The sequence below is a fragment of the Carassius carassius genome, chromosome 42, assembly GCF_963082965.1.
Source record: "Carassius carassius chromosome 42, fCarCar2.1, whole genome shotgun sequence".
NCBI classification, from domain to species: Eukaryota; Metazoa; Chordata; class Actinopteri; order Cypriniformes; family Cyprinidae; genus Carassius; species Carassius carassius.
Window position 1 is genome coordinate 5,759,487 of NC_081796.1, and position 26,834 is coordinate 5,786,320.

A 26,834-nucleotide genomic window follows, 5' to 3' on the forward strand; every position below is an offset into this window, starting at 1 on the left:
GGGACTCGAGACCGGTGAGTGAAGCAGGGGTCACTCATTTCCCGATTACTCCACCGGCCTCGCTTCGTTCCCACAGCTCTCGGCCCCGCCCCACTCGTCACAATGACTTTGCTGCATTTGAAGTTAAATAGTTCAGGGTTATATACTGTAGTCAGTGAAGAACTTACCTTAAGTCCGTTCTCTCAGAATGCAGTGTAGAAACACACAACAAGCCAGCTCACTATGTTTTGGAACAGCTTCACTATCCCTAATTTCCCATATGAATGGGTCAGTAAAGACACATATTTTCCTAGATAATTTAATCTCACATAACGTTGATTTTCCTTATGTATTGTAACAGGTCATATATGTGGCAATATTTAGTAACTGTATATTACGGAGTAGATTATGTTACCTAAATTGCAGGGAAATGGCAGAACCTTTCTAATAACAGTAGTTACACTGTTGTTATGGACTGTAATTGATAACAATTGATTGTGATCAAGAATGTCCAAATGCCTAAACGTCATGTCCTCTGTACAAATTCTAAATCAATGACATTCAATGCAGCAACAGCACAAATAATGTAAACAACAGACACCGGAAGTATATTATATATATATATATATATATATATATATATATATATATATATATATATATATATATATATATATATTCATTTATTCATTGATATTTAAACAGACTAAAAAGTTGTAAATACAACTTCTGAATGAAAGGCACAGTGAAATCAGACACAGCTGATATAATACTCAACTGAAATAGAAGTACAGTACAAAAAGCGGACAGTTATTTATGCACGCAAAAAAATCTCTCACGTGCCGACACCTAAAGAGAGGCTATCCGGTCACCGGTTTAGATCTGAAAAGAGCAGAGGGATCTTCAGTAAGAATGGCTGATGGACAGTTATTGCTTTGACTCTGACTGGCCAGAACCCTAACATGGAAATACAAAGATTAAAATCTTAATTAATTTCATTCATTTGCACTGGCAGAAACATCATGTTGAAAATTGATCAGCTAGCTTTCAAAATCCAGGCTCAATGGAGTGATGCTGTCAGTCAAGCGCTAGCGTACTTCATTATCTAACGCATACTCATTAGCATACAGATCTAATTCATTGGTCCACCAAGTGCAAAATCAAACCAGGGAGGGAGAAAAAAACAGCAGGCTGATGGCCCAAAGTTAAATTATCTTAAGTGTTAAAGACATTTAATTAAATTTTGATTAATTTAATTGCAAAGCTGTGAAATTGAAATGTTAAGATGGATTTTAAAAACAGAAAGTACAATTTCAGCCTGCGTGTGTGGATGCACATTCACACATCAAGGAGTTGATAGTGCCGCATCAAGCTATGTGCCAGTACATTATTTATAGTTAACGACTAATTAGAGAACTGGACATCGCTTTGATTTAATTGCATCCCGTAATTTGGATTCATTGTGGCCATCTCTCTGGACATGGTTTGATTAATACAGAAACAAACCTTCGTAATAAGTCTAACCGCATTCATGAATCTGCTCTGGGGTGGTTTGACTACGCTCAGTTTTTAGGCTCTGCACTTTTAGTTCAGAGGTTTTGGTTACATAAAAACAGACTCTTTGGTATATGCAAAGCAATTCCAACTCATTTCCCCTCTCCAATTTGCTCTAATTATGTAGAGATTTCCACATCCTCTCTACCATTATGCCTTACGCCAAACTCATTCTTCCTGGAATGTAAGTGAAACAATTAGGCAGAAGGCGTTCGCTGAAAAATTTTGGACAGAGTTAATGCTCGTGGACTAAAATTCCCAGCTGCCTTTCGGAGGGGGTCGCCATTTTTCAAGTAAGCCTTCAGCGAGAAATCGGAGGATTTTGACAATGGTGACCTAACTGCTGCCTTTATTGCAAATAAACCATTGAATAAAAGCAATGAACTCAAGACATTTCAATAATTTAAACATTAACATAAGCAAAATAAAATGTACACATAACAGAATGAAGTGAAGGACGACTTGTTTGAGATAAAGTCACAGAAGACTGAAGCTTCATCAGACCTTCAAACCGGGATCCTCAAAGCCTGAAGATTTCATCGGACATTAGGGCTGTGCAATTAATCACATGCGATTGTCATGCGCATCTTGTCAGTAATGCCGGTTCCGTAATTATTAGTAAATCTCTATTACCTGCTTTCAGATTGAGCAGCATTTAATACACAGAGCAGTAGTTCACTGACAATCAGGAAATATCACGTTCATTAACGCAGATCAAATCGCCTGCGATAATGAACGCAACATTACGTAGCTTGTCAGTGAACTATGCCTCGGTGTATAAAATGACGCTCCATCTGAAAGCAGGTGATAGACATTTACTACTAATCATAGAACCGTCTTTTTTTCACTTTCACACGAACGAGATGCGCATGACAATCGCATGTGATTAATTGCATAGCCCTGTTGGACAGGGATGGGCGGTCATTACCTAGCGGTACTGCTTAGCTGGGTTAAGTACTCGCGCAGTTCTTTAGCTGCCTGGAAGCGGCCGTATCGCTTTTTAGGGTTGGCGCATTCGTCCAACAGCACTTCGAGCTGGCCGTCTTTTGCTATGTGTGGCGGGGGGTCGTGAAGAAGTCCGCCGGAGCTGCCCCGCCACACAGCATATCGTGAAAGTAGATTTTGACATATGGCGTAATAGTTGTGGTCCACTGTGACCCGCGAGCACATCGTGTCTTTAGAGAAGGAAAGACAGGCCTCCTTGTCACACTCCTCAAACTTGCTCTCATACCAGACGTCATAGTTCTCAGGCTTATCTACAGGAAGATGACAGAAACAATAGTTAAAAGGCAGAAGTTGATTAAAATGAACCACAGACAAACTGAATTTCCTCTTTCAGGTTTTTGTAAAGACTACGACAAGTTTCAAACAGCAGTTGAGTCAAATTATGTGATGCTTATAAACACGTCTATTATAAAAAGAATAATAATAATAAAATTTTTTTTAAAAAATATATATATATATATCAGGTAATTCATACAACTGAAGCACGGTTGTCATCGTTTACACACAATGATTTAAAATTGTTCACACTTGTTTCTAATGATGTGATCAAACCAACTGTACAAAATATGAGCCAGTTCAGAGTGCACAAGTGGCACAGGTGACTGAATGATGATAGGAACAACAGATGGAAACAATCTGAGAAGGAGAGGAAGAAGAGTACATGTAAGAAGTGGAGTATGAGGAGGAAGGAGATGAGAATGAGGAGAGAAAAAGTAAGGTGTAGTGTTGTCAAGGCTGGATCTGTCAGACCAGAGGTTTGTTATTCCTCTTCGTCTAGAAAAAAAGACATTACTTTTGATTTTGAACTCAAATTTAGTTTGAGCATTTGTGAATTTAGTTTGAGTATTGGATTTGTGTTTAAGGTTTTGAGAAAATGACTGATGGTTTCAAGAAAAACGTATTATTTTATAATATGTCTTAGAATTTTTCTTGCTACTTGAAAACGTATATTTTTAAAGCTTTTTGAAAAGAATTAAGATGTTAAGGAAAATAATCTTTAACAATTTTAATTTGACATTTTAAACAATTGAATTGTATTTTTTTTTTTTTTATGAAACCAGTGTGAATATGTAGAGATTACTACTCACTTGGCACACTTTAAACTATGTTTTTAAAGTAAAATTTTAAAAATTTATGGAGAGAAAAAAATAGGCCAGTATTTTTCATTTTAAAATTGAAAACAATATCTGTTTTTTATAAATCATATTTGGTCATGCTCATTCAGTTTGAACAGAGTGAAAATATCACTCAGTGGACTGACGGAGCAATTTGTGACTAAGAAATAGCACAGAAGCAATCCTACAGTGTGTTCCTTCCTTAATAAAGGGACACAAATTGGCCTGTTTCTCTACCCAGAACACCGATCCATACAACCTTCATCTTCACACTTATTTTTCAAGGACCTTGCAACCAGTGCAAATAAATAACAATCTCTATGATGGGAAACTCTTTGGAGTTGCAATAATGATCAAAGTGATTAGAGTGGAGGAGCCCAGGAGATGCCAACCCCTAATCATGTTTGAGAAACTCAATGTACTCTGGCCCTTGTCCTTCCTCGACTCCAATGACTCTTTCTGTGTTTCTGGCATCAGATTCTGCCTCAGGCCCCAGACCATTGCCCAAACTCAATCATTGCTCAACACAGATCTGCAGATGCTGAGAGCCAAGGTGAAGAGATGTCATTTACTTGTCACATACATCTTTGCTGCAACATCAAGGCATTTGAAAATGTATGTGAATCGGGGTCTGTGCATTTGTGCAAGGGCATACAGGTGTAATTATAATGAAAGCCCAAGTTCTTAAAGGCTTATTCTTGGTAAAGTATGCATTAAACTCCATGTATATTCAGTATCTGTAGCATGCATTTAATTAGCTCAGCTTTTATTTTTTCTTCTTTCTTCTTTGCATTAACAGCCTTACATTGGGAGCCTGGCAATCAAGCGTGCAGCACCACAAATTAACACTATACGCAAAAATATCCACAAGCGGCAATAATTAGAGGCAAAGCACATGGAAACGGGAAATGACCATAATCATTACATTTATTGTAGAATATATATCCTCTGGATGCTGAGGATGCAGTGCTTTGGGTGAATTTTATAGCACTGCCTAGAACTGGAAGTCATTCAATTTGTAATGGCCATTGTATCCAGTTATGTTTTGTTTTGTTTGTTCTTTGTCAGTGGCAAATCTTGGTAGTTACAACACTGGATGACACTTTGAGAAATTCGAGAAAGGATCACTGGAGAAAGAAAACGAATATAAAATAAATAATTACATTGACAAATGCACTGTTGATGAAGTTTCTGATTCATTTAACCTTGAACATGATTTAAAAAGAGAGAACATCCTGCAATCAGTGGAAGTTTGAGAAAGCAAAAGTGAACATGACCTATGTCACTCATTTTTATTCAACAAAAGCTGCACAAACTGCACAAATCAGTGGCCAGTGCCATTATAAGGGAATGCAATACATCAGTTTTCAATAGCTGTATATTAAACATAACAGATTACAATATTATTGTATTGTGACCCACATATCAGTATACAAAACTTTTCATAGCCGTCTATATTATTCATGTCTGAATTCAGGTTCTCATCGTCTGAATCCCTTCCTTCTGTTTTGTATCTTTATAAACATGTCATCCTAATCTGTGCAGTATTATTACAAGTAAGACATCTGCCCATTGCAAGAGTGGAAGAAAGCTTCTTGATCATCTTTAGCAGACCAAGGAAACAAAAGTGATTGTGACCCTCAGTGAAGCGGAGCCATGCTCCAGATTGGAATTCATTTTAGGCTGTGACTTTCCCTGCGTCACTTGTCTAGACAAACATTCTACATGCAAGACTGGTGCGGGGCTTTCTCCAAAGCACTGCAGATAATTTCATTACGGAGCTGCGGATCAATGTCGCTTTGTGCTCTTTAAATACTGCACTGGTGAACTTGAAGCCTAATTGAGTAGCCTATTGTACCACCAGATGTTTATAACAAAGAGCCTTTTTTGGTCTCAATCTATTTGCACAGTTGTCGAAATGTGTTACTATGTCAAATTCTTGATGTAATGCAAAACTTCCTGTCTAATCTGATTACAATGGCTTCTATTCACTAACTAACCATACAAACACACATATTTGCATTAAATCATGATTCATCGATCAGGTTACAATGAAACTGATTCTAAGTACGGGATAATGATATTGCAGAATAATCCCTGGCAAGGTGATCCGGAACCCGATCTGAAACGGATGATAAAAGATATTTAAGACAAAACTGTTTTAAAATATTATCAGCTTGTTAGTTACCTTATAATCCATTACAGTGTACAAAACAATCATTGCAAAAAGGCAGCAGCTGTGTTTGTGCGCAGTCCACGATACCAGGATATAATTAAACTGTACACATTATATTGAACTGAGTTCTCGTATTTTATTAGCTAACCAATCCACCATGAAAAACTGATCCTAGCAAGTGCACAGCGATGACTTCAGTTACCAGGATGAGCCTGTATTATCAGCTTTTACAGGTTTTTATCGAGGTATAACAGACTTCAGAATGTCACAACTGGCCAGTCAGAATCAAGTATTCCACAGAGCAGTGTAATACATTTATATTAAAAAAAAGACAAATAAATACAATCAAATGTAAATAAATAATTATAATTATATTAAATAATTATAAAACAAAAACAAGATGGATGGAAAAATAAACTAGATGGGAATAATAAAAAGATAAAAGTGGATGGATGATGGATATAAATAATGGATGGCTGGATGGACAGATACTGAATACTTGTTGGATGGATGGTTGAAATTTAAAGAAATAAACAAAACTGAAACTAAGACAAACAAAACCATGTATGAATATATTATAAACTAACAGATAAATAAATAACCATGGAACATAATTAATCATCATCATCATCAACAGTAATATTATTTATTAGAAATTGAGAAAACTATCTGACCCTACAACATGTACCAGTAGGGTCACTTAATAACAGTTTCTATGTTTAAACAACTAATGATAATTAGGTTAAAAAAAAAAAAAAAAAGATGAAAAGCATTCTCTTTTGATCTGGGATAGATTTTCCTAAAAAAAAAAAATAAAAAATAATAATAATAATAATAATCTACAGTGTGTTTGGTGTTATTTTTTTTCAACTGCTTTTGAGAATGGCACTAGCGTCTGTATTTAAAAATCTCTATATGAAGATTGGCAGTACAGAATTTGTTATGCAACGAGCCCTTACACAGAGATCACCTGGGTCTGCATTATGCTACTCATACATAGTCCAGAATAATCCAAATTCATTAACATCAATACAATGGTAAGAAATTAACGTGTGTACCAACCTGTTGTAAATCCTGTGGACATTTAGCATGAGACTGTTTTAACTTAGAGGTAAATATTTGTGAATGAAACACAATATCCTTAACATTGCTTGTAAAAAAAACAGTGTTTAACTTTAGTACTCTTTCAAAACTGGGCTAAAACAATTTAAATTCATCCTAGCGGAGCTGTTTGATTGGTAAAAGGGGACACCCTCCCCTCGAGGGCTCGCTCCCACTTCAGTGACAGAGCTGCGGCTTCTGTGAGGCTTTTGGCACCGTGACAAGTCGCCATTAAAGAAAGACACAACTGGCGTCGCTCTGTCCTCACGTGTGGGTCTCTGGTGCACCCGCCCGAACACAGACACATATTCTATTGAATGCTTTCAGGGACAAACCTTGTTCTCTGAATAGTGTTCTATCTCATGTTGGGTATCTCCCCTGAGATTCTGGTCACAAAACACAAAAGGTACAACACAAAATGTCTCTGTACGCTGGTGACGCACGCAATGCTGATGTGCTGGGTGTGTAACAACACTTTCTGCATCCTTCTGGGTTCTAAAGGTGTCTATCAAGGCATCTATATGCACAAAACTTCCAAAAAGTTTCTTTGTATAACAAAACAAAAATTGCATAGCGATTTGCATAAATACATATATATTAACTGCCATTCAAAAGTTTGGGATCAGTAAGACTTCTGTTTTTTCTCTTATGCTCATCAAGGCTCCATTTATTTGATCAAAAATACAGAAGAAGAAATTGCAATTTTGCATAATGATTTCTATTTGAATATCCTTTAAATTTACTTCTTTGATGCAAAGCTGAATTTCCATCAGCCATTACTCCAGAATACAGTATCACACGATCCTTAAGAAATCATTCTAATATCCTGATTTTTTTAATTAGAATTATTAACATTGGCAAGAATTGTGCTGCCAAATTTTTTTATTTTATTTTTTTTGGGGGGACTGCAATATTTATTTCAGGATTCTTTGATGAATAAAAGTTAAAAAGCATTTATTCAAAATATAAATATTTTCTAACAATATAAATTGTTGTTATCACTTGTTAACAATAAAACACATTCTTGCTGAATAAAAGTTGTAATTTCTTAAAAACATTCACTGAGGCCAAACTTTTTAATATGTAGTGTATATTGTCAGTAAATGAACTATATTAATCTGATAATAATGATAACCTTGAATCAATTCACTTTTGTGATCTAGTGGCAGTAGTTAACAGCTCACTGGAGAAAATCACTTAGAATTAAGGATGTAATGATTAACTCAAATTACAATTTGATTTGATTCGATTAACAATTTTGATTTCATGATTCGATTCACGATTTTTTTGTAACAAAATAATAAATTAAATGTTTCCTTTTATTATTGCTTGGAAAAACTGATGCACGTTTCTTTGTGTAATTCAAATATAACACTATAAAAATATACCAATATAGCACTTGCTTTTGTTGCTTTTCATTGCTTCTATTATCCTCATTTGTAAGTTGCTTTGGATAAAAACGTCGGCTAAATAGCAACATTTAAATATAATTTAAAATGTAAATAACAAAACTAAATAGAAAAATTAAAACAAGTCCATAAACAAGGAAGTTTTCATGTTTTTTGTATTGTGAGTCGCAGTGTTTTTGTACGTCGTCGTCACGTCTACCTGTCTGTAAGCGCAAATACAGTCACGAGTTTCTGCTCGATGTCAGCAGAACTGCATTTTTACAGTTAAACTCCGCGCACGCGGAACAGCTGCGGAATCTCTGTCTGCTACAGAGGCCTTCACCATCACCGACCCCCACTACTGCATCTCGCCCAAAGCAGAGGCGACACAAACGGTGTGAGAGGAAGCAGAAGAGGGGTAAACGCGGAGGTATCCGGGCTAGGCTAACGGCTAACCCACACAAGCCATCTATCCCCACCATCGTACTGGCTAACGTACGCTCGTTGGACAATAAACTGGACTACATTTGATTACTACGTTCAACTCAGAGGACTGTAAGAGACTGTTGTGTTTTTGTGTTCACGGAAACATGGCTCAGCAACAGCATTCCAGATAGCGCTATTCAGCTCGACCAGCTGACGTGCTATCAAGCGGACAGAGCTCTCATCTTTGTGTTTACATCAATGACGCGTGGTGCCGCGATACTGTTGTGATCTGCAAACACTGCTCAACCCTGGTGGAGTTTATGATTATTAAGTGCCGGCCGTTCTATCTGCCGAGGGAATATACTGTTATACTGCTCATTTCAGTGTACATTCCCCCGTTCAACATCATCAGCAACAGGAACGACGCACTTAATGAACTGTACCAGCACATCAGTGAGCAGCAGACAGCACACCCCGATGCTTTTCTCATCATAGCTGGGGATTTCAACTAGGGCTGCACGATGTGTCGTTTAAGCATCGATATCGCGATGTACGAATCCACGATAGTCACATCGCAGGATGTGCGATGTAGGCTGTCGTAGTTGATCTGTTATTCATTAACTGTACGGGCCAGCTGCTCCCCGGCCCTTGACGAATGTGATTCGCAGATTAATTGCACAGCTTAACCATCATAGAGTGAAAGTTTTTTCATTGACAGGACTGAAAAACACATGCAAGTTTAACAGGGCAGAGAGAGAGAGCGCGCGAGAGAGACACAGAGAGAGAGAGCGCGCGAGAGAGACAGAGAGGGAGAGGGAGAGAGAGCGCGCGCGCGAGAGAGACAGAGAGAGAGCGTGCGCGAGACACAGAGAGCGTGCGCGAGAGAGACAGAGAGAGCGCGCGCGAGAGAGACAGAGAGAGCGCGCGCGAGAGAGACAGAGAGAGAGAGAGCGCGCGTGAGAGAGACAGAGAGAGAGCGAGCCGTCTTCAAACAACAGGAGCGCTGTCTTGCTCTCTCTCCCTCCAGCATATTAATCAATTGACGCGATGGTGTCGATGTTTAAATCATTTAAAATGAGAATGTAAGTGTGTTCACCCCATTTTTGTTTGTAAGAAAAAATATCCCAATATATATCGCAGAAAAATAAAATATCGCAATGTCATTTTTTCCCAATATCGTGCAGCCCTAATTTCAACCATGCTGACCTAAAGAGTGTGTTTCCAAAAATACACCAACACATTAACTTTCCAACACGAGGTAATAACATTTTAGACTTTGTTTACACCACACAGAAAGGAGCTTACAAAGCCCTCCCCCTCCCCCACCTCGGAGCTTCAGACCACATCACTGTCATGCTAATGCCTGCATACAGACCACTCATTAAAGTCACCAAACAAGTTTACAAACAGATTAAAGTGTGGCCAGAAGGATCATCAGAGGTTCTTCAAGACTGCTTCAACACAACTGACTAGGACATGTTTAAGCAGGCTGCCCCATGCAATAACACCCCTGACCTTCAGGAGTACTCAGAGACTGTCACTGCCTACATCAACAAGTGTATTGATGATGTAACGGCCACATAAACATCACTGTCCGGGCCAACCAGAAGCCCTGGATGACAGGGGAGGTCTAAAGACTCCTGAAGACACGGAACGCTGCCTTCAGAGCTGGAGATGAGGTGGGCCTGAGAACAGCTAGGGCCAACCTGTCCAGTGGCAGTGGCATCAGAGAGGCTAAAAGACAGCACTCCAGGAGGATAGCTCATCAATTCAGCGACAGCAGAGACACTAGGAACCTGTGGCAGGGGATACAGACCATTACGGACTACAAGCCCCCACCACGGACCTGTGACAACAACATCTCTCTGCTAAATGAGCTGAACCTCTTCTTCGCTCGCTTTGAGCAACAAAACAGCACCACTGCACAGAAGACTCCACTTCCTCCCGGCGACCAGGTGATGACGCTGACCTCAGACAGCGTGAGGAGATCCTTCAGCAGGATCAATGCACGCAAAGCTCCGGGGTCTTGACAACATCCCTGGGCGTGTACTGAAAGACTGTGCAGCAGAACTCACTGATGTCTTCACAGACATTTTCAACATCTCCCTGAGTCAGGCTGTTGTTCCCACATTTTTCAAAACTACCACCATCATTCCAGTTCCAAAGAAGCCATCTCCATCCTGCTTCAATGACTACCGTCCTGTTGCACTTACCCCCATCCTCATGAAGTGCTTTGAACGGCTAGTCCTGCACCACATCAAGTCTGCCCCCCCCCCCCTTCCCTGGACCCCTTCCAGTTTGCATATCGGTCCAACCGGTCGACCGATGATGCCATCGTCACTACCCTCCACTCAGCACTCACACATCTGGACAAAAAGGACTCATATGTCAGAATGCTGTTCATAGACTTCATTTCAGCATTCAACACAATCATCCCTCAACAGCTCATTTACAAACTGATTCAGCTGGGGCTCAACACTTCGCTGTGCAACTGGCTGTTGGACTTTCTGACTGGAAGACCTCAGGCAGTACAGGTTGGCAGCAACACATCCAGCACCATCACACTGAACACTGGGGTCCCCCAAGGATGTGTGCTGAGCCCCCTCCTCTTCACTCTGCTGACCCATGACTGCACACCATCACACAACTCCAACCTCTTTATTAAGTTTGCAGATGACACGACTGTGGTGGGTCTCATTAGCAACAGAGATGAGACAAACTACAGGAGTGAGGTGAGCCACCTGGCCGGATGGTGCAGTGACAACAATCTCTCTCTGAACGTGGAGAAGACGAAGGAGATTGTTGTTGACTTCAGGAGAGCGCACACTCAGCACGTTCCTCTGACCATCAACGGTGCGACTGTGGAGAGAGTGAGCAGCACCAAGTTCCTGGGTGTGCACATCACAGAGGACCTCTCCTGAACTGAAAACACAGCAGCACTGGCCAAGAAATCACAACAGCGTCTCTAATTCCTCCGCAAACTGAGGAGAGCCAGAGCCCCGGCCCCCATCATATACACCTTCTACAGAGGCACCATCGAGAGCATCCTGACGAGCTGCATCACTGTGTGGTATGGTGCCTGCAACGTGTCCTGCCAAAAGACTCTGCAACGCATAGTGAGAGCAGCTGAGAAGATCATTGGTGTCTCTCTCCCTCCAGGACATTTATGGAACCTGTCTCATCAGTAAAGCCCTCTCATTACAGGTGATCCCACTCACCCATCACACAGCTTCTTCAGTCTGCTGCCATCAGGGAGGAGACTGCGGAGTCTCCAGGCCAGGACCAGCAGACTGAAGGACAGCTTCATTCACCAGGCTGTCAGGAAGCTGAACTCCCTCCCGAACTTGCCCCCCCCTCCCCTCTTCTGCCCCAGGCACCACTGAACTATGAACCCCCCCCCCACTAATTATATGATGGCATGCACCTGTCACTTTGTTCAGAATTGGTCTGCTCACTACCTCATTCAGCATGGAACTGACGTCATTCCACTACCTCATCAGTCAGTTAAATAAAATAACTACTCTTGAGCCCTTTTTGCACTAAAAATCTTTTATCTGCACTGATGTTCACTTCATTCAATTTGCACTCTATCTGTCATTTGCCTTGCGCTGCTTTATTTAACTTTATTTTTAATTGTATTATATGCCTTTTTTTACATTCCCTTATTGTATAGTTCTATCTACATTTTATATTTGATCTAGATATTTAGGCTTTAATGTTAATGTTATCTGTATGCACCGGGGTCTGAGAGTAATGCAATTTCGATTCTCTGTATGTATGTACTGTACATGTGGAAATTGACAATAAAGCAGACTTGACTTGACTTGATGAAACAGAAACGGAAGATGAGCTGAATGAGACAGAGTCACTCTCTGCTAGCAGGTGGCACTTAAAGCATTTCCTTGGTTTCTGCTTTAAACAAAGCAGCGCTGCATTTTTGGCAAGATGAAAAGAAAAAATACCATCTAAAACTTTTCTAAAGAAAGTAAGTTCCCCTTGAACATAAATTCATATAAACTCCTACCCCTAATTGAATTGAGATTTTTTTTATCTTATCTGATTTGAATCATCACATATTTAAATAGATTTCAACCGGCTCGCAGTTAATCATTAAATCCCTACTTAGAATGTTGGTTTGTTCTTTACATAAAGCAACTGCATGACTTAAGAAGACTTGTGATTAAGCACACTAGTTGACTACTTGTATGGCATGTCTATGGTTCATATGGGTGTTTTTTGAAGCTCCAGTCCTCATTAGTTGTAAGTGCATGAAAAAACGATCAGTAGATCCTTTAAAATTTCTCGATTTGTGTTGCACAAAAGAAAGAAAAAGTCATAAGCGTTTGGAACAACATGACTGTCTGTAAACACTGCTGGGTCGTAGCTTGTTACATGTAATACAGGTTACGTAATCAGATTATAAAAAATAAGTACTTGTAATCAGATTATATTATAAAATGCTCATGATCAGATTATAGTTACTTTAATGGATTACATATTATTCACAGAAAGGCAGTAAATTATTCTTAATTTGATTCACCCTAATTCTTATTTTCTCCCTTTCCCTCTCTCGCTAAATTCTACCATTTGTACACTTTCGAAAAGTCTTCCTGCATTTTATCAACACACAAACCCACTGCAGACCATTCATGAACTTCAGTTTGGGAAGCCCTGGCAAAATGATGTTCATGATCAGAAAAAAAAATGGAATATATTTTAGGACAAAAGTAAAAAGTAGTCAGAACACATTCCCTAACATGAGTAATCCAACAAATTAAATTACAAACTAATATTTCCATCATGTAATTTGTAATCAGTAATCTAACCAGCACTGTGTAAATGGTTACAGAATTTACATTTATGAGTGAACAATTCCTTTAACAATATCAGTTCAAATGATCATTTTAATACTCGCATTATGTGGATTGTGTACATTTTTGGGAGGCAAATTTGTGTGTAGTATTCAGTATTCAGTAGCGATAAATCAAGAAACACTGTGTACAGATTGAGGTTTACTGTACATGTAGGAAAGATGCAATCTATTTACTTACTCTGTTTGATCAACCTCTTGTCGGCCACCACAACATTCTCCGCATCCACAACAATGACCTTCCCGTCCCGCAGGCCCACGGCGAAGTTATCGAAGCTAACGTCCAACAGATAGAGAGCAAAGTCGAAGTCGTTGTTAGTAAGCTGCTCTGCAATGTCCATCAATTGCTTGGCCAGGTCTACTCTCTTTTCCCAGGGCGCATTGAAGAAACTCCACAGCTCCTCGCCCACGTAGTTCACCGCCACCATCCGCCCGCATGCACCCAGGTACTTTGCAAATGGCCAGCCTTCGTCTGATGGGAAGCTCTGAGAAGTGCACACAAGGGAACGATTTGGAGATTATGTACAAATAAAAGTTAAAAGACCCTACTGAGTAACTTTCGAAATTCCCATCGTACCGCTACACCAAACATCAAGTTCAAATAAAAACATTTATTCGGCCAAAAGAAGTTCAAACTCCATGTGAACTTCAAATACCTTCATAGAATAACAGTAAATTGGACTATGGGGAATTGTGATTGGTTTGAATGCTGACGGCGCTGCGTCTGGTGTCCAGACGTCGAATTGAAATGGTTTGAGATGAAAGCAAACAGTCTGGTAGGAGGGCTACTTGAAGATGGGGGAAAACACGACATCAATTGCGTGCAAAAGAGCAGGTTATTATTTTAATGTGATGCTTGTTTTGTCGGACTCTAATAGAGGCAGGAAATTTGTGGATGCTGGGGAGGCATCTGTCAGTTGTGACTTTACTTTGCTAGCCTCTTCAGATACACACAAATGAGGCAAGTAAAGCCGCTGTACCCAAGCAACTGGGTTGGTCTCTCAGGTCCTTGAGTGGGCACATCTTATTACAGCTTCTCTGTCAATTCCATCTACCACAGCGTGGAAGTGCAGAGTCAATTAGAAATGAAAGAGCACAAATTAGAGCAAAATAAAAGGAAAAACCAAATACATTCACTGGCTGACCACATAATCTGGTTTATTCAATCAGAGTGCCATTCTATTTTAATGATTCATATTTGAAATGTACAAAACCCTCGTCTTGTTTTGTTCTGGATCCTTCCGGTTGATATTCAGAAATAATTTCACCTGCTTCATTTTTTCAAGCTACTCAAATTACTCATAAGAGCTTCATAGATATTGACAGGAAAAAATGTGTACAACTGCAATCTGATTCGCTCTTATTTCACAGTCAGAGAAATTTAATAGTCTAGTTTAATCTGCCTCAGAATCTGGTTAAAGTTTAATGCAGAGTCTCATTAATATTTCATCATACACATATTATTTATAAACATACAATCAGTAAAAGGACGCAGAATAAAACAGCTTCTGTTCAGAACGAAAGCTTTTTGTTACACACTCTTCAACTGGTAATGTAGAAAGGGAGAACACAAGCGATACCGCCAGAGTACCATGTTGCCATACTGCTGTATTTAACACTATTTTTGCAATATGCATATTGTGCCCAGTATGTTAATACTGAGTTTGGGGTGAAAGCAAGATCTCCAAGGTGGTATTGGGTCAATCTCAAATTACATTGTCCAAGATATTTCATCTTTGGATTTATGTTGGTTTTGAAAATGTTACATTTAATGTCTCCAAAAATAGTCATATCATTTAATCCTCAAGCAAGTGTTCCATCTGTCTTTATATCAGTGGTGTACATGCAGAAGCTAGACATCTTTGATGTTGCATTAAGCCTTTGACTCTTTAGCCGTGACCTCTAGGAACGGACAGATGAGATAAGACTCAAACTATCAGCCCAATCTAAAACACTCCATCTAATCAGTGCGCAACCGTGCCAACAATTTATACAAATCCAATTTGTTCCAAAGCACTATTAAATGGAGGATGCAATAATAACAATATTAGCTCATTCTGATATTAGTAATTAGTATGAGGCAAAGTGGAAGCGGGCATGAAGTCTGCGAGTAAGGCGCTCAATACTCTCTCTATTAGAGGACTGAGTCAATCAGCTCCTTCACGGAGCTGCTCACTCCCAGCACACTTCCTGTGTGGGTTTGATCAGGGGCTCTCCAGAAAGAAGGGGGAGAAATCCATGGAGAGGGGAGGAATACACCTCGCAAACCTCAAAGAGAAGGATTTGAATGGAGAAACAGCAGGCCAATTGCTTTTGTGTTGGGCTTTGTTGAAGTCTTGCTCTGTTAATGAGGGTTAAGGGTGGCCTTCACAAAGAAAGACCTGCATAAGGAGGCCCAGAGACTGTTCGGCATCGCATTTATAGCCGCTTTTATGTAGTTCATGCAGTCTGGGAATTTAACAAAGATGGCTGAGTGAACTAGGGCCAGTGTGAGAGAGAGGTGATTTATTTAGCAAGGATGCTTTAAATCAAATATTTATAACCAAATATTTATTTTTAAAATGATTTCGTATTTTTAATTTTCTTTCGCCCTGAAAAAAAGGATCACTATTTCCACAAAAATACTAAGCAGCACAACTGTTTTTAGTGCTGATGATAATAATAAGAAATGTTTCATGAGGAGCAAATCATATCAGAATGATTTCTGAAGGATCATGTGACACTGAAATCTGCAGTGGTGCTGAAAATTGAGCTTTGCTTCAAAGGAATAAATTACATTTAAAAAAATGATATACATATGCATATATTTATTTATTTATTAAATAAAGTCAATTGATCTGCAGTGACGCTTTAAGCTTGACTTAAATATAGAGGGCGCAACAGGATAAGAAATCTTTGAAGGACTTCCACATTTACCCTCCGTTTCCAAATAATTAAAATGACAAATAAATGCAGAATCAGAATATATATATATTAGGGGTGTAACGATATGCGTATTCGTATTGAACCGTTCGGTACGAGGCTATCGGTTCGGTACGCGGTACGCATTATGGACCGAACGGTTCGTTGGACTAATTAATTATATTTGGAAAATAAAAAAAAGTGTGAAATATAATGATATGCGTTCAACAAGGTAGCCCAATAACCCAAACGACGTAACAGGCAACGCCACTGACACCCCCGAAGAAGAAAAAAACACCAACTATGTTTATGTTAGGCTACTCAGTCAGGCGCTCGCTCACTCAGTAATACGCGCTGAAGGGTCGTTGCAAAATGGCCAATCAGTTAAAACAGACCAGAAATAGAAGATCCTCCAATAACCAACAGGTCTGGTGTTTGGGTGCACTTTGGATTCCCTGTAAGCTATAATGGTGATGGCAAGAGAGTGGTGGATAAAAAAAAATGATATGTCGCGTCTAGGGTACACCAGCGGGAATACAAAAAAAAAAAAAAAACACCAGCGGGAATACTTGAAACATGTCAACTCATTTACGCCGACATCACCTTAGTGTGTCAGTATCTGGGAAAAGACGGAAAAAAGGAGAAAACATACACACAACAAACTAACGTTATCCCTGCAGCATTTAGACAGACATTTCCAACGGATTAAAACAGGGCAAAAGACACGGCGACATTTACGTTATAGCCACGGATATGAGACCTTAATATTTACCATTCATTCTATCATCACCATTATAGCTTACAGGGAATCCATTTCTGGTCTGTTAAACGCATAAGCCATTTTGCAACGAGCCTTCAGCGTGTATTACTGAGTGAGCGAGCGCCTAGGTTTTAAGAACATGCTTAATGTAATTGAGCCCCGTTACAATATTCCTTCACGAGCCCATTTCAGACAGACCGTAATTCCTGCTTTGTTCCAAAAAACATAAGCCCTATAGAGAACCAATTGAGTAAAAACACACTCAATATAAAGAGTTATAGAGTTCGATTTAAAAAGTTACATCTTTGTATTTGTTCATAACTACTATAACATTTTCATTTTTTTTATAAGGCGCTGTTTTTGTTTTATACAGTATGCTGCTAAGAAAACACCATAGAAGATGGGTAAAGAAAAGCTCCATCATTGTTCAATGTAAAAAAAAAAAACATACTTTGTTAGTTTTAATAAATAAAACATTTTTTTTTTTTAAATCAAGGAAATTTATCTGCCATTTTTTTCTTTTTGCTGTATCTAAAACGTACCGAACCGTACCGAACCGAACCGTGACACCAGTGTATTGTATCGAACCGAACCGTGAATTTTGTGAACCGTTACACCCCTAATATATATATATATATATATATATATATATATATATATATATATATATATATATATATATATATATATATATATATATATATATATTTATCAAAGTTAAGACTCTCCCACGCCCCCTAAAATGTCTCATTCTAACACGTCTATGTCACTATGTGGAAGCAGCCATGTCAAGGAGATACTGTGTGTTGGTAATTTGTTAAAAAGAGCCATATTCCATATTAGTTATTAGTCTTTTTTTCTCTTTTTTTCTAACATTCACTTGAAATTTAGATTAAGCTTTCTCATCAAAATAGATTGAAAAATTAAATTTTCTTGACATGTATCCTTGAAAATAATTAAATGTTAACTGTTAACCACACCCACTGGGTTACAGATTTAAAGAAAAGGTATGTGCAATAGCTTGCTGCACACCACTGCACATCTACTCACATAGATGTTTTCAGCCTGGAGAAAATAAGACCAACTAATGGCCTATACAAATTAGACTAGTTTTCCCTGAGGTTTGATTTTGTATTTGAAACTCTTTATTGACAGGTTTAAAATCACATGTTTATTTTAGTCAAAATTTTGATAATAACATCCTTTAATTTACAGTAGCAGCTAATTAATTCTTTCTTTTATATACACGTTATATACACTATACATGCAACTACATTGAACCTATATTATTGACTTGTTTATTTCAATGGGTTTTGAAATGTGCAACTCAAAAGCATAATTACCAATTCAAATCTTGTAAAACCAACAGAAATCCCAATCACATATGTCTCTGCATTTGAAGTCACAGAACTGTTAATAACTGTAACCAGGAATATAGCTAAATATAACTAATAGCAACGTACGGTATTAAGTATTTGTGATTTATGTGAATCGTTTATTTTGAATAAAACATATATAAATCATGTAAATGGTAAACTATGAGGATGAAAAAAACAACAACATAGGGAATAGAGAACGAGACTGAAACCATGTGCCCAGAAGATCTCTAGAGAATCTCACCCTGCTGAAAATGAAACAGCCTCAGACAAATGGCTTTCCTCCAGAGGAGAGGATAAAAAGAGTAAACTTGCAGTTTTTACAATGTCATGCCCTTCCAAACAGCATTTCACATGAGAGCATGTTTGTTATGTGCTTGTGTTTGTGATAGGGATGCTCCGATAGTCCCGGTACTTTATTGTTCTATATTAACCTTCAGCCAGAGTTGGTTTTAAAACACACTTATATGTTAAACATTTTTGCCTATAACAGATTCTCTGAAGATCACACTGATATATATATATATATCTTTCTCTCCCTTTTTTATTTTTTTCATAGACAAAGTATGCTACATGTTATTTGACAACATACTTAACCACTTGCAACTTCCAAATTAGTTTTTGGCCACTAATTTTTTTTATGTAATTTTTATATTTGTCAGTATAAAAACAGTTTTAAATACTCATTTGAAATAATACTAGGATGCACCGAATATTCGGGAAATTATTCGGCTGAAAATAGCAAAAAAATATCTCTTTCCGTGTTCGTCCGAAAAGGCCAAATAATATGTTACGAACAATGGCTTACGCGATCGAAAAGAGGCACGCACTAATGCAGAAATCATATCGGCAGTGTGAAAGTATTTAAAACTATCAGAGAAAGACACAGAAATCATTACAAGCACAAAGCACCGACAGCAAGAGAGAGTGCTGTTTAGTGCTACATCACGTCTCCGGTGGAGGTGGCTAATGCTGGTGGTTAGGTTACTGTATGATGACTGAATTCACAAATCTACCTCAAACGATTAGTAAATAAACTGCAGAATGTTATATTGTCTAATGCATGCAAAAATTGCATGTATTCTGAAATCTGCATGCTGTTGTCAACAAAAATAAGCATTCACAAATATAGGCAAAATAGGCCTACAAGTGGGGAAAATGTGAAAAATCATGTTCGATATTCAGAGTTTCATTTTCCCCACTTCCTGAAGTCGAAGTGCAGTTTACAATTAGGGATCTTGTTACCTTGGCATCAAGATGTTTGCGTTTACCAAAAAAATGTTAAATGCAACCCTAAACTAAAGCTTAAACAGTCACACTACAGACAACAGCAATTAGCAATTAACCTCTCAGTGTTTCACGTGTAACCGTCACTAACTGCCTTTCTCATGTAAAATGATCTGCCAGGGTGTGGCGAAATTTTCCACATTTCCACAGTCAATACCTGGGATCTGCAACAAGCGTGTCAGGACAAGCATTGAGTATACAGATGAAGGGTGAGTGAAGAATTGCTACAATATATGAAAAAAAAACCAATGTGTAAAAATTCCAATGTGGAGGAAATTATCCTCTCGCCGGTAGTTTAACGTATTATACATTCTGATAAGCCAATTTTAAGGGCTGTTGAGGAAGAACTAAACACAAGTTGTTTTGTTCTTCACATTAATTGACTGCCCTTTTCCCTCAAACCCCATCGTTGACCTGCGGTCCACCACGCAGGCGTGAAAGCAGACCAGCCCCCGTCTGACATTTTGCTTGGCTATTAAATTTTAAAACAGACTCCGTCTACAGAGAGATCTCGTCCCTGCGGGGTGCCGCACTTATTCTACAGATGGGCAGTTTTTTTCTCTAGCCCTTCCCCCAAAATCTCCCTCTTTGCATCCCATTCCAGACTGCAGACCAGCAATTCACCAGCTGAGGACAAGAAACGAGTGAAGAGAAGGAGAGATAAATTGCTGAAGGTTTTCCTTCTGTATACTCAGTCTACGCGTCTATTTTTGACCAAGCACAGGTAACTAGGGTTTGGTTGTTCATTTATGACATTAACAAATATATAGGAAGGACACAATGGGTAACGCTAGCTCATTTATTTTAAGGCACATCATATTGATTTGAGATTTAAAAGAACACTTACATTCTTTGTGTTACCAGCTCGGATCTTTAAACTCTAAGCATCTACCCCTCACTGAAAACAAAGTACACAAATCATCTTTAAAAGGAATTTGATGGTAGTCACTGACATCCTTATGGAAAAAAATAAATAAATACTACGGAAGTCAATGGCTACCATCAACTGCTTGGTAACCAACATTTTTCAGACATCTTTTATGTTCAGAACAAACAAGTGAGTGAACAAATTGAACAAACTCATACAGGCTTGGAACAAGTGGAGGGTGAGAATGTGACAGAATTTTCATTTTTAGGTGAACTCTCCTTTTAAGATATAAAACACCATTTATTGAATGTTTTTTTTTTCCCACAAAGATATTTCTAACTACATTTTAATATGGCACTGTAATAATATTGAATATCAATGTCAGTATAATGGGAAAAATCAAATCAACTGCAATTGTAATAATATTTATTAACAGTATAGTATTTATAATAATTGTACTAGTTTTCATTGTACTAGAATTGTTACTAGTTTTTATCAGCTGCATCACATATAGCTTTTTATTTATTTATTAGTCTATAATACAAAGATAATGAGAAGAATTTGTTAGAGAAGTGTGCCAATTTTAATTATAATGTAATAATTTCATATTAAAACTTAATGTTAATTGCATATTTTGCAAATTAATTGTATGATTTTGCATTTTATTTTATTTACTTTGGATGTAAATACCGTTTCATATAGTGGGCACTAAAACTATGCCAACATTTTGGCCTGTGGGCTACACTGTATATACTCTCAACTGAAGAAGCAATGTGAGTGACAAACTCGGTTAATAAGTTCATCCAAGAAAGCACAAAGACTTAAGGGAAATGTCATTATAAAATTAAGCATATTTCAGTCCAATTATAAAACACACTTAATGTGATTTTGTTTCATGTGGTTAAAATAAACATCTTTCAGTTTTTATTATCTTTATTTTTTTTTGATGGGGACCCTCCATAACCAAACCTATCACAAGTTATGAAGTAGGCTACACCTTAATTTTACTTCTAAATTGTGAATAGCTCAAGTTATGAAACACATGTAAGAGAACCTTATGGCAGAGGTGGTGAGAAAACATCTGCTTCAAGAAAAACTAGACAGACTACATCTTCATTTGGAAGGTGTGGGTTTTATTAGCTGACAGGATTGCAAAAGTGTGGGAGGCATCAGTGACCACCAGAGCAGAAAAAGTACTCGGCTTTCCCGTTCAGTTTCTCCAAAGGCATCATCCTTGAACCAAACCAACTACAAAACTTAAACAATAAGGATTTAAAAGCAAAAAATTTAAAAAGGTATTCAAAATCTATTTTGACTAGATCTACAAACTTTGTGCTTATGAAAACTGACTCATCCCATAAGCCAGCACACTTGTTAATAAAATAAACTTAATGCAAAATGTATTCTCTGTCTTAATATGGAATGCAAAATCTTATTCACAGTGTTTAAATTACCTAGTGCTACCTAGTTAGCCTGCAAAAACTCATAACAATGGTAGAAGTTGGGGGGGGGGGGGCTGTAAGAAGACTTACAGCTTCTACAGAAAAATATATCAATGTTTGAAAACTAACTTCTCCATGAAGAATCCGCACGGGATTATTACCCAACTGTTACAGTCTGTACTACACATTCAGCAACCAATGTGCAAATGCATCGGTTTAATCATCATCTGCTGATTGGCAATTGACTGGCTGTGTTCAAAAACCTTTTCATGCTGTTTTTATTTAATACTCTCTTACCTTACCAAAGTCCTGCCCTCATTTGACTCCACAATCCAGGGGGAGCTTTCAGAAGTACCGTCTTGCCATATTTTCTCCAGCTGAACTCATAAATTATATCAGGTGTAGGGAGGAGTGTCTCGACAAGCAACCATTCCGGAGGCAAGCACTGCACCCTTGACTGCGTTAACCCCACAGGCCTGTCATGTCCTGTTGTCAAGCTGGCTAAGAAGGCAGAGCCTAAGATAACGCGGGGGCTGTTAACAAAGTACCTTGCTCCTGGCTAAATTTGAGCAAGGTCAGCTAAACCAGCCTCTACATGACCTCATGCATCACAGTTTCACAGACGGAAGATAAAATGCAGTGAACGTCGGCTCATGAACGTGTGAATTAAAAACCGTCTCTGCAAAGAATGTGGATCACATAATCTCCTCAACCTACTCGCAAAATTGATACTAATAAAGCATAATGCTGTTTTAAAGGTTCAAATCTGACTGGTTGACAGAGGAAATTTTTATGGTTTTTGTAGGGTAAAATAAATACAATGGTTGGCTTCAGCATTTCATGGCAGGACTGTGGGACTTTTAAAACAAAGGCCTTTCATATCACACACAATTCATTATTTCTAGCCATTGTATTAATTTCTAAAAATATTTATTCCTTTGGGACAAATTGCTTTCCACGTGACTTGAAGCACCATGATTTCGGCAGACAAAAAAAGGGGGTCTGTTGTGGGCCAACCTTACAACAGCGCTGATGATTGGTTTCCACTGACAAAAACAGGCTGGTTTCTCACATAGCTGAGAGGAAGGGCTGCTTTCCTGCCAGAAACATCACAGTAAATTGAAAACTAAAGCAGTGGTGAATGGCGCCATGGCATTTTACAAAAATACAATAGTAAAGGAAGTAAGACGTTTTTTGAGGGAAAAACAAGTTCTACTTGAATTAATTCTCAGAAAATGAGGCAATTATGGATGGCTTAATTACAGAAAATAAGCACAAAATAAGGAAAGAAGTAAAAAAGCACTATAATATTTATATTTTAAAGTGACATATCCACGTTATTTTTCAATGTGGAAGTAAGTCATTGTCTGTGATTGTGAAAGACTTCTGGTTCATTAGCCGCTGTAAGGAAATAATGAGAAGAATAACAAAGTGCAGTAAAGGGTAAAAATGTTTGCACTACAAACCAATGTGTTCAGAAGTATGATAATACATTACAATAATATAGAGTCACAGCAGTTTGCAATATCAAGTAGCAAAACATAAAAAATAGCTGACAATTGATTGCTTTTTTGTCCTCATTTGTAAGTCGCTTTGGATAAAAGTGTCTGATAAAAAATAAATAAATAAAAATAAAAAAAATGACAATGACAAATGGCTGCACCCAAAAATAAGGTGAAAAATAAAATGGATACTACAGCGGTAATGTGGTATTTTGGACATGGAAGGATCCTAAATGTTGTGTTATTCTTAGAAGTACCTTAAAATACAGTAAATACAATTATACACAAACTGTGTAGGTATGTAACTAAATTTGTCAGAAACATGGCTGTAGCTCATTTGCTTAAAGCATTAGTGTAGTGTAGCTTTCCAATTACCAAGCAACTTTTGCTTAAAATTAGCAGTGTGGCACAACAAAAATTTGCATTGCTGTTTTTTTTATGAATTGCATTTAAAAAAACTTTACAACCAAGTGTGGTAATAATTAAACACTCTCATAAACGGTCTTTTATTATCATACACTATGTAGTGCGGTTAAATCCCAGAGACTAGCTTCTAATTGTATTTGTTGTATGTAGTGAACACATCTCTGGTCAACAGTGTTGGGGAGTAACTAGTTACATGTAACGGCGTTACGTAATTTAATTACAAAATTATTGTAACTGTAATTAGTTACAGTTACTACGAAAAAATGAGTAATTAAATTACAGTTACTTATGAAATGTTTAACGATTACAAAGGGGATTACATTTGAATGTTTACACACATCCACATACAGATTTAACTGATTTCTTTCCCAAATTGCACTGACTATTCTGAGACCGCCCTAATAATACCCGGGATGCGGAAATACAGTCTCGTTCGTAGAATCCAGTCATAAAAACAGAATGCCTAACGCGGACGGAATATCCCACATTTTGGATGACTAAATCAAAAGTAGGTCAGTTGAATCAAAACATGACATGGACTAGTGTCTGTGAATATTAAGCCCCAAAAATGCAATATATGACTTGCACATTCTGCGTGTCTGTGGAAATCAGGTGTGGACTGGACACCGGGAGAACCGGGACAATTCCCGGTGACCTGACAGCCGATTTTGCCCCACTATTTAATATCATTATTGTATAATTGCCTGCCGAATGTACTAAAGCGATCATTTGCGAATCCGCCATTTGATAATTAAATCTCTAATAAGTCATGAAGTGTTAGTCATGACTCGCGCGCTCTCCGCGCCTCCGCCAAACGGTTTGGATCAGACTCAGAGTAATCAATGCGAGAGAGAGAGAGAGAGAGAGAGAGAGAGAGAGAGAGTGAATAGAGTGGACTGCTGGAGCAAAGAAGCAGAACTCCTGTTCAGGGTTTCAGGTCAGTTTCATCTGTAAAGATGCTTTTTTGTCTTTGTTTTTTTTTTTTTTTAATCAAGCAGCAGCACGTTGCTCATCAGTCATCACTCAAAATACTAAAGGACATCATTATTATCTGTTGTAATGTTACAGTAGTAATTTAGCTGAAAAAATTTCAGATTTTTTTTTATAGGTTTAGGGGGAGCTACGACAGACAACAACACAACCCTTACGAAAATTAACATTTTTAATATTTAACTATAAATCCAGAGAAAATGGTTACTATTGTTTAACTGTGATAACCAAAAATGTAAAATTATTTTACAAATGTTTTTATTTAAAAATAAATACAAATCCATTTGCAAAAAAAAAAAAAAAAAAAAAAAAAAAATTACTCAAGGTTATTTTACTTTAATATAGGCTAATAAAAGCATGGTTAATTTGTGTAAGGGAAAAAGATGACTCGTGTACAGTATTAGGATTTTTCTATAAAGATATTGTAGTATTGTAGAGTATTGTATTGTAAAGTATAGTTTTGTTCAATCTTGAGTATTAAAGTCATGAGAGAGATGGATAACAGGGCAAAATAAAGAGACTGAAGAGAAAAATGGAAGTGAAGGTGCAGTTCAGGAGAGAACTTTTAATTATTTTGCATGTCCCCAAATTAAAGATTTAAAATAGATAAAAAATAGTTTTTTCCATGAATTTGTTTGTATGAGTTTGAATTTTCCAGTCTGATTTTTTTCCCAGTCCGTTCCTCCTGTAAATTAATGGCAAAGACATGGTTTCATTTACTACACACAGGCCTACTGAAGCTCGCAGAGTTTTCAACCTCTGCCATCTCAATATAGGAGTACACGAGCACATAAACATAATTTCTAGAACTGCTCTGTGTCACTTCATGTGCATTTTACTTATTTTGAGAAAACTATCATCATATACAGAGACAGCAGTTTCAAAAAAAAACATCAATGTTTAGGAGTTTATTACACAGAATACGTCACATGCTTATTAGATAACTGTATTTAAGATGATGTATTTGCTTATATTTATTATTCTTTAATTTTCACAAATTTAGAAAAGTAATAAAAAATTACTCAAAAGTAATTAGTTACATTACTTTAATAAAGTAATTGAAAAAGTTACACTACTATTACATTTTAAACAGGGTAACTTGTAATCTGTAACCTATTACATTTCCAAAGTAACCTTCCCAACACTGCTGGTCAATGCTGGCACACTAACTGAAATCTTCTCGTGTCAGGTAAATACATTGATATATCGCTCACATAAATAGACGCTAACGAGAAAGAACTGCCTCACTGAAACTAAGTACCTTTTTTTGGGAATAGATTCTAGGGGCTGGGATTCTAATATTCTTATTTATTTTCTTTTTAGACACCTGGCATCCCCCGTGAAACAGTTCTCATTCGCTCTTGAATATGAATCGCCCATGAGTGAACGTCATGATTCAGTTAGTCTGAAAGAGAAGACAAAAATGCTGTGTGGGAGCACTTTAAATTGAGTGAGGACAAGACAAAGGCAGTGTGCCAAATATGTGATTTTAAACTGGCCTACCACAACAGCACATTAAGTTTGAAAAATCACCTGAGTTCTGTAAGTAAGCCTATAGTGTACTGTTGGTGTAAATAAAAATAAAAAAAATTAGCTGCTTTTACGTTAATCAGTAATTTTACACATGATAAAACCGTGCACTTAATTTGCTTGGAAAATACTTGCGGA

General features: G+C 37.6%; 1 protein-coding gene across 4 annotated transcripts in view; it reads right to left on the reverse strand.

Annotated features, from left to right (window-relative positions):
• Positions 1 to 615: 615 nt before the first annotated feature.
• The window catches only part of LOC132123786 (divergent protein kinase domain 2A), a 36,975-nt gene continuing 10,756 nt past the window's right edge, over positions 616 to 26,834 (reverse strand). For 2 of the 4 annotated variants that reach the window (XM_059534422.1, XM_059534421.1), the window contains exons 3-5: positions 13,796 to 14,099; positions 2,462 to 2,789; positions 616 to 936 (exon numbers count right to left, since the gene is read on the reverse strand). In XM_059534422.1, the coding sequence (XP_059390405.1) occupies positions 840 to 936; positions 2,462 to 2,789; positions 13,796 to 14,099 (729 nt within the window). In that variant the 3' untranslated portion in view covers positions 616 to 839. Of the gene's footprint in view, positions 2,790 to 13,795; positions 14,100 to 26,834 lie in introns of all 4 variants that reach the window. The other 2 variants (XM_059534423.1, XM_059534425.1) reach the window with 2 other exon arrangements.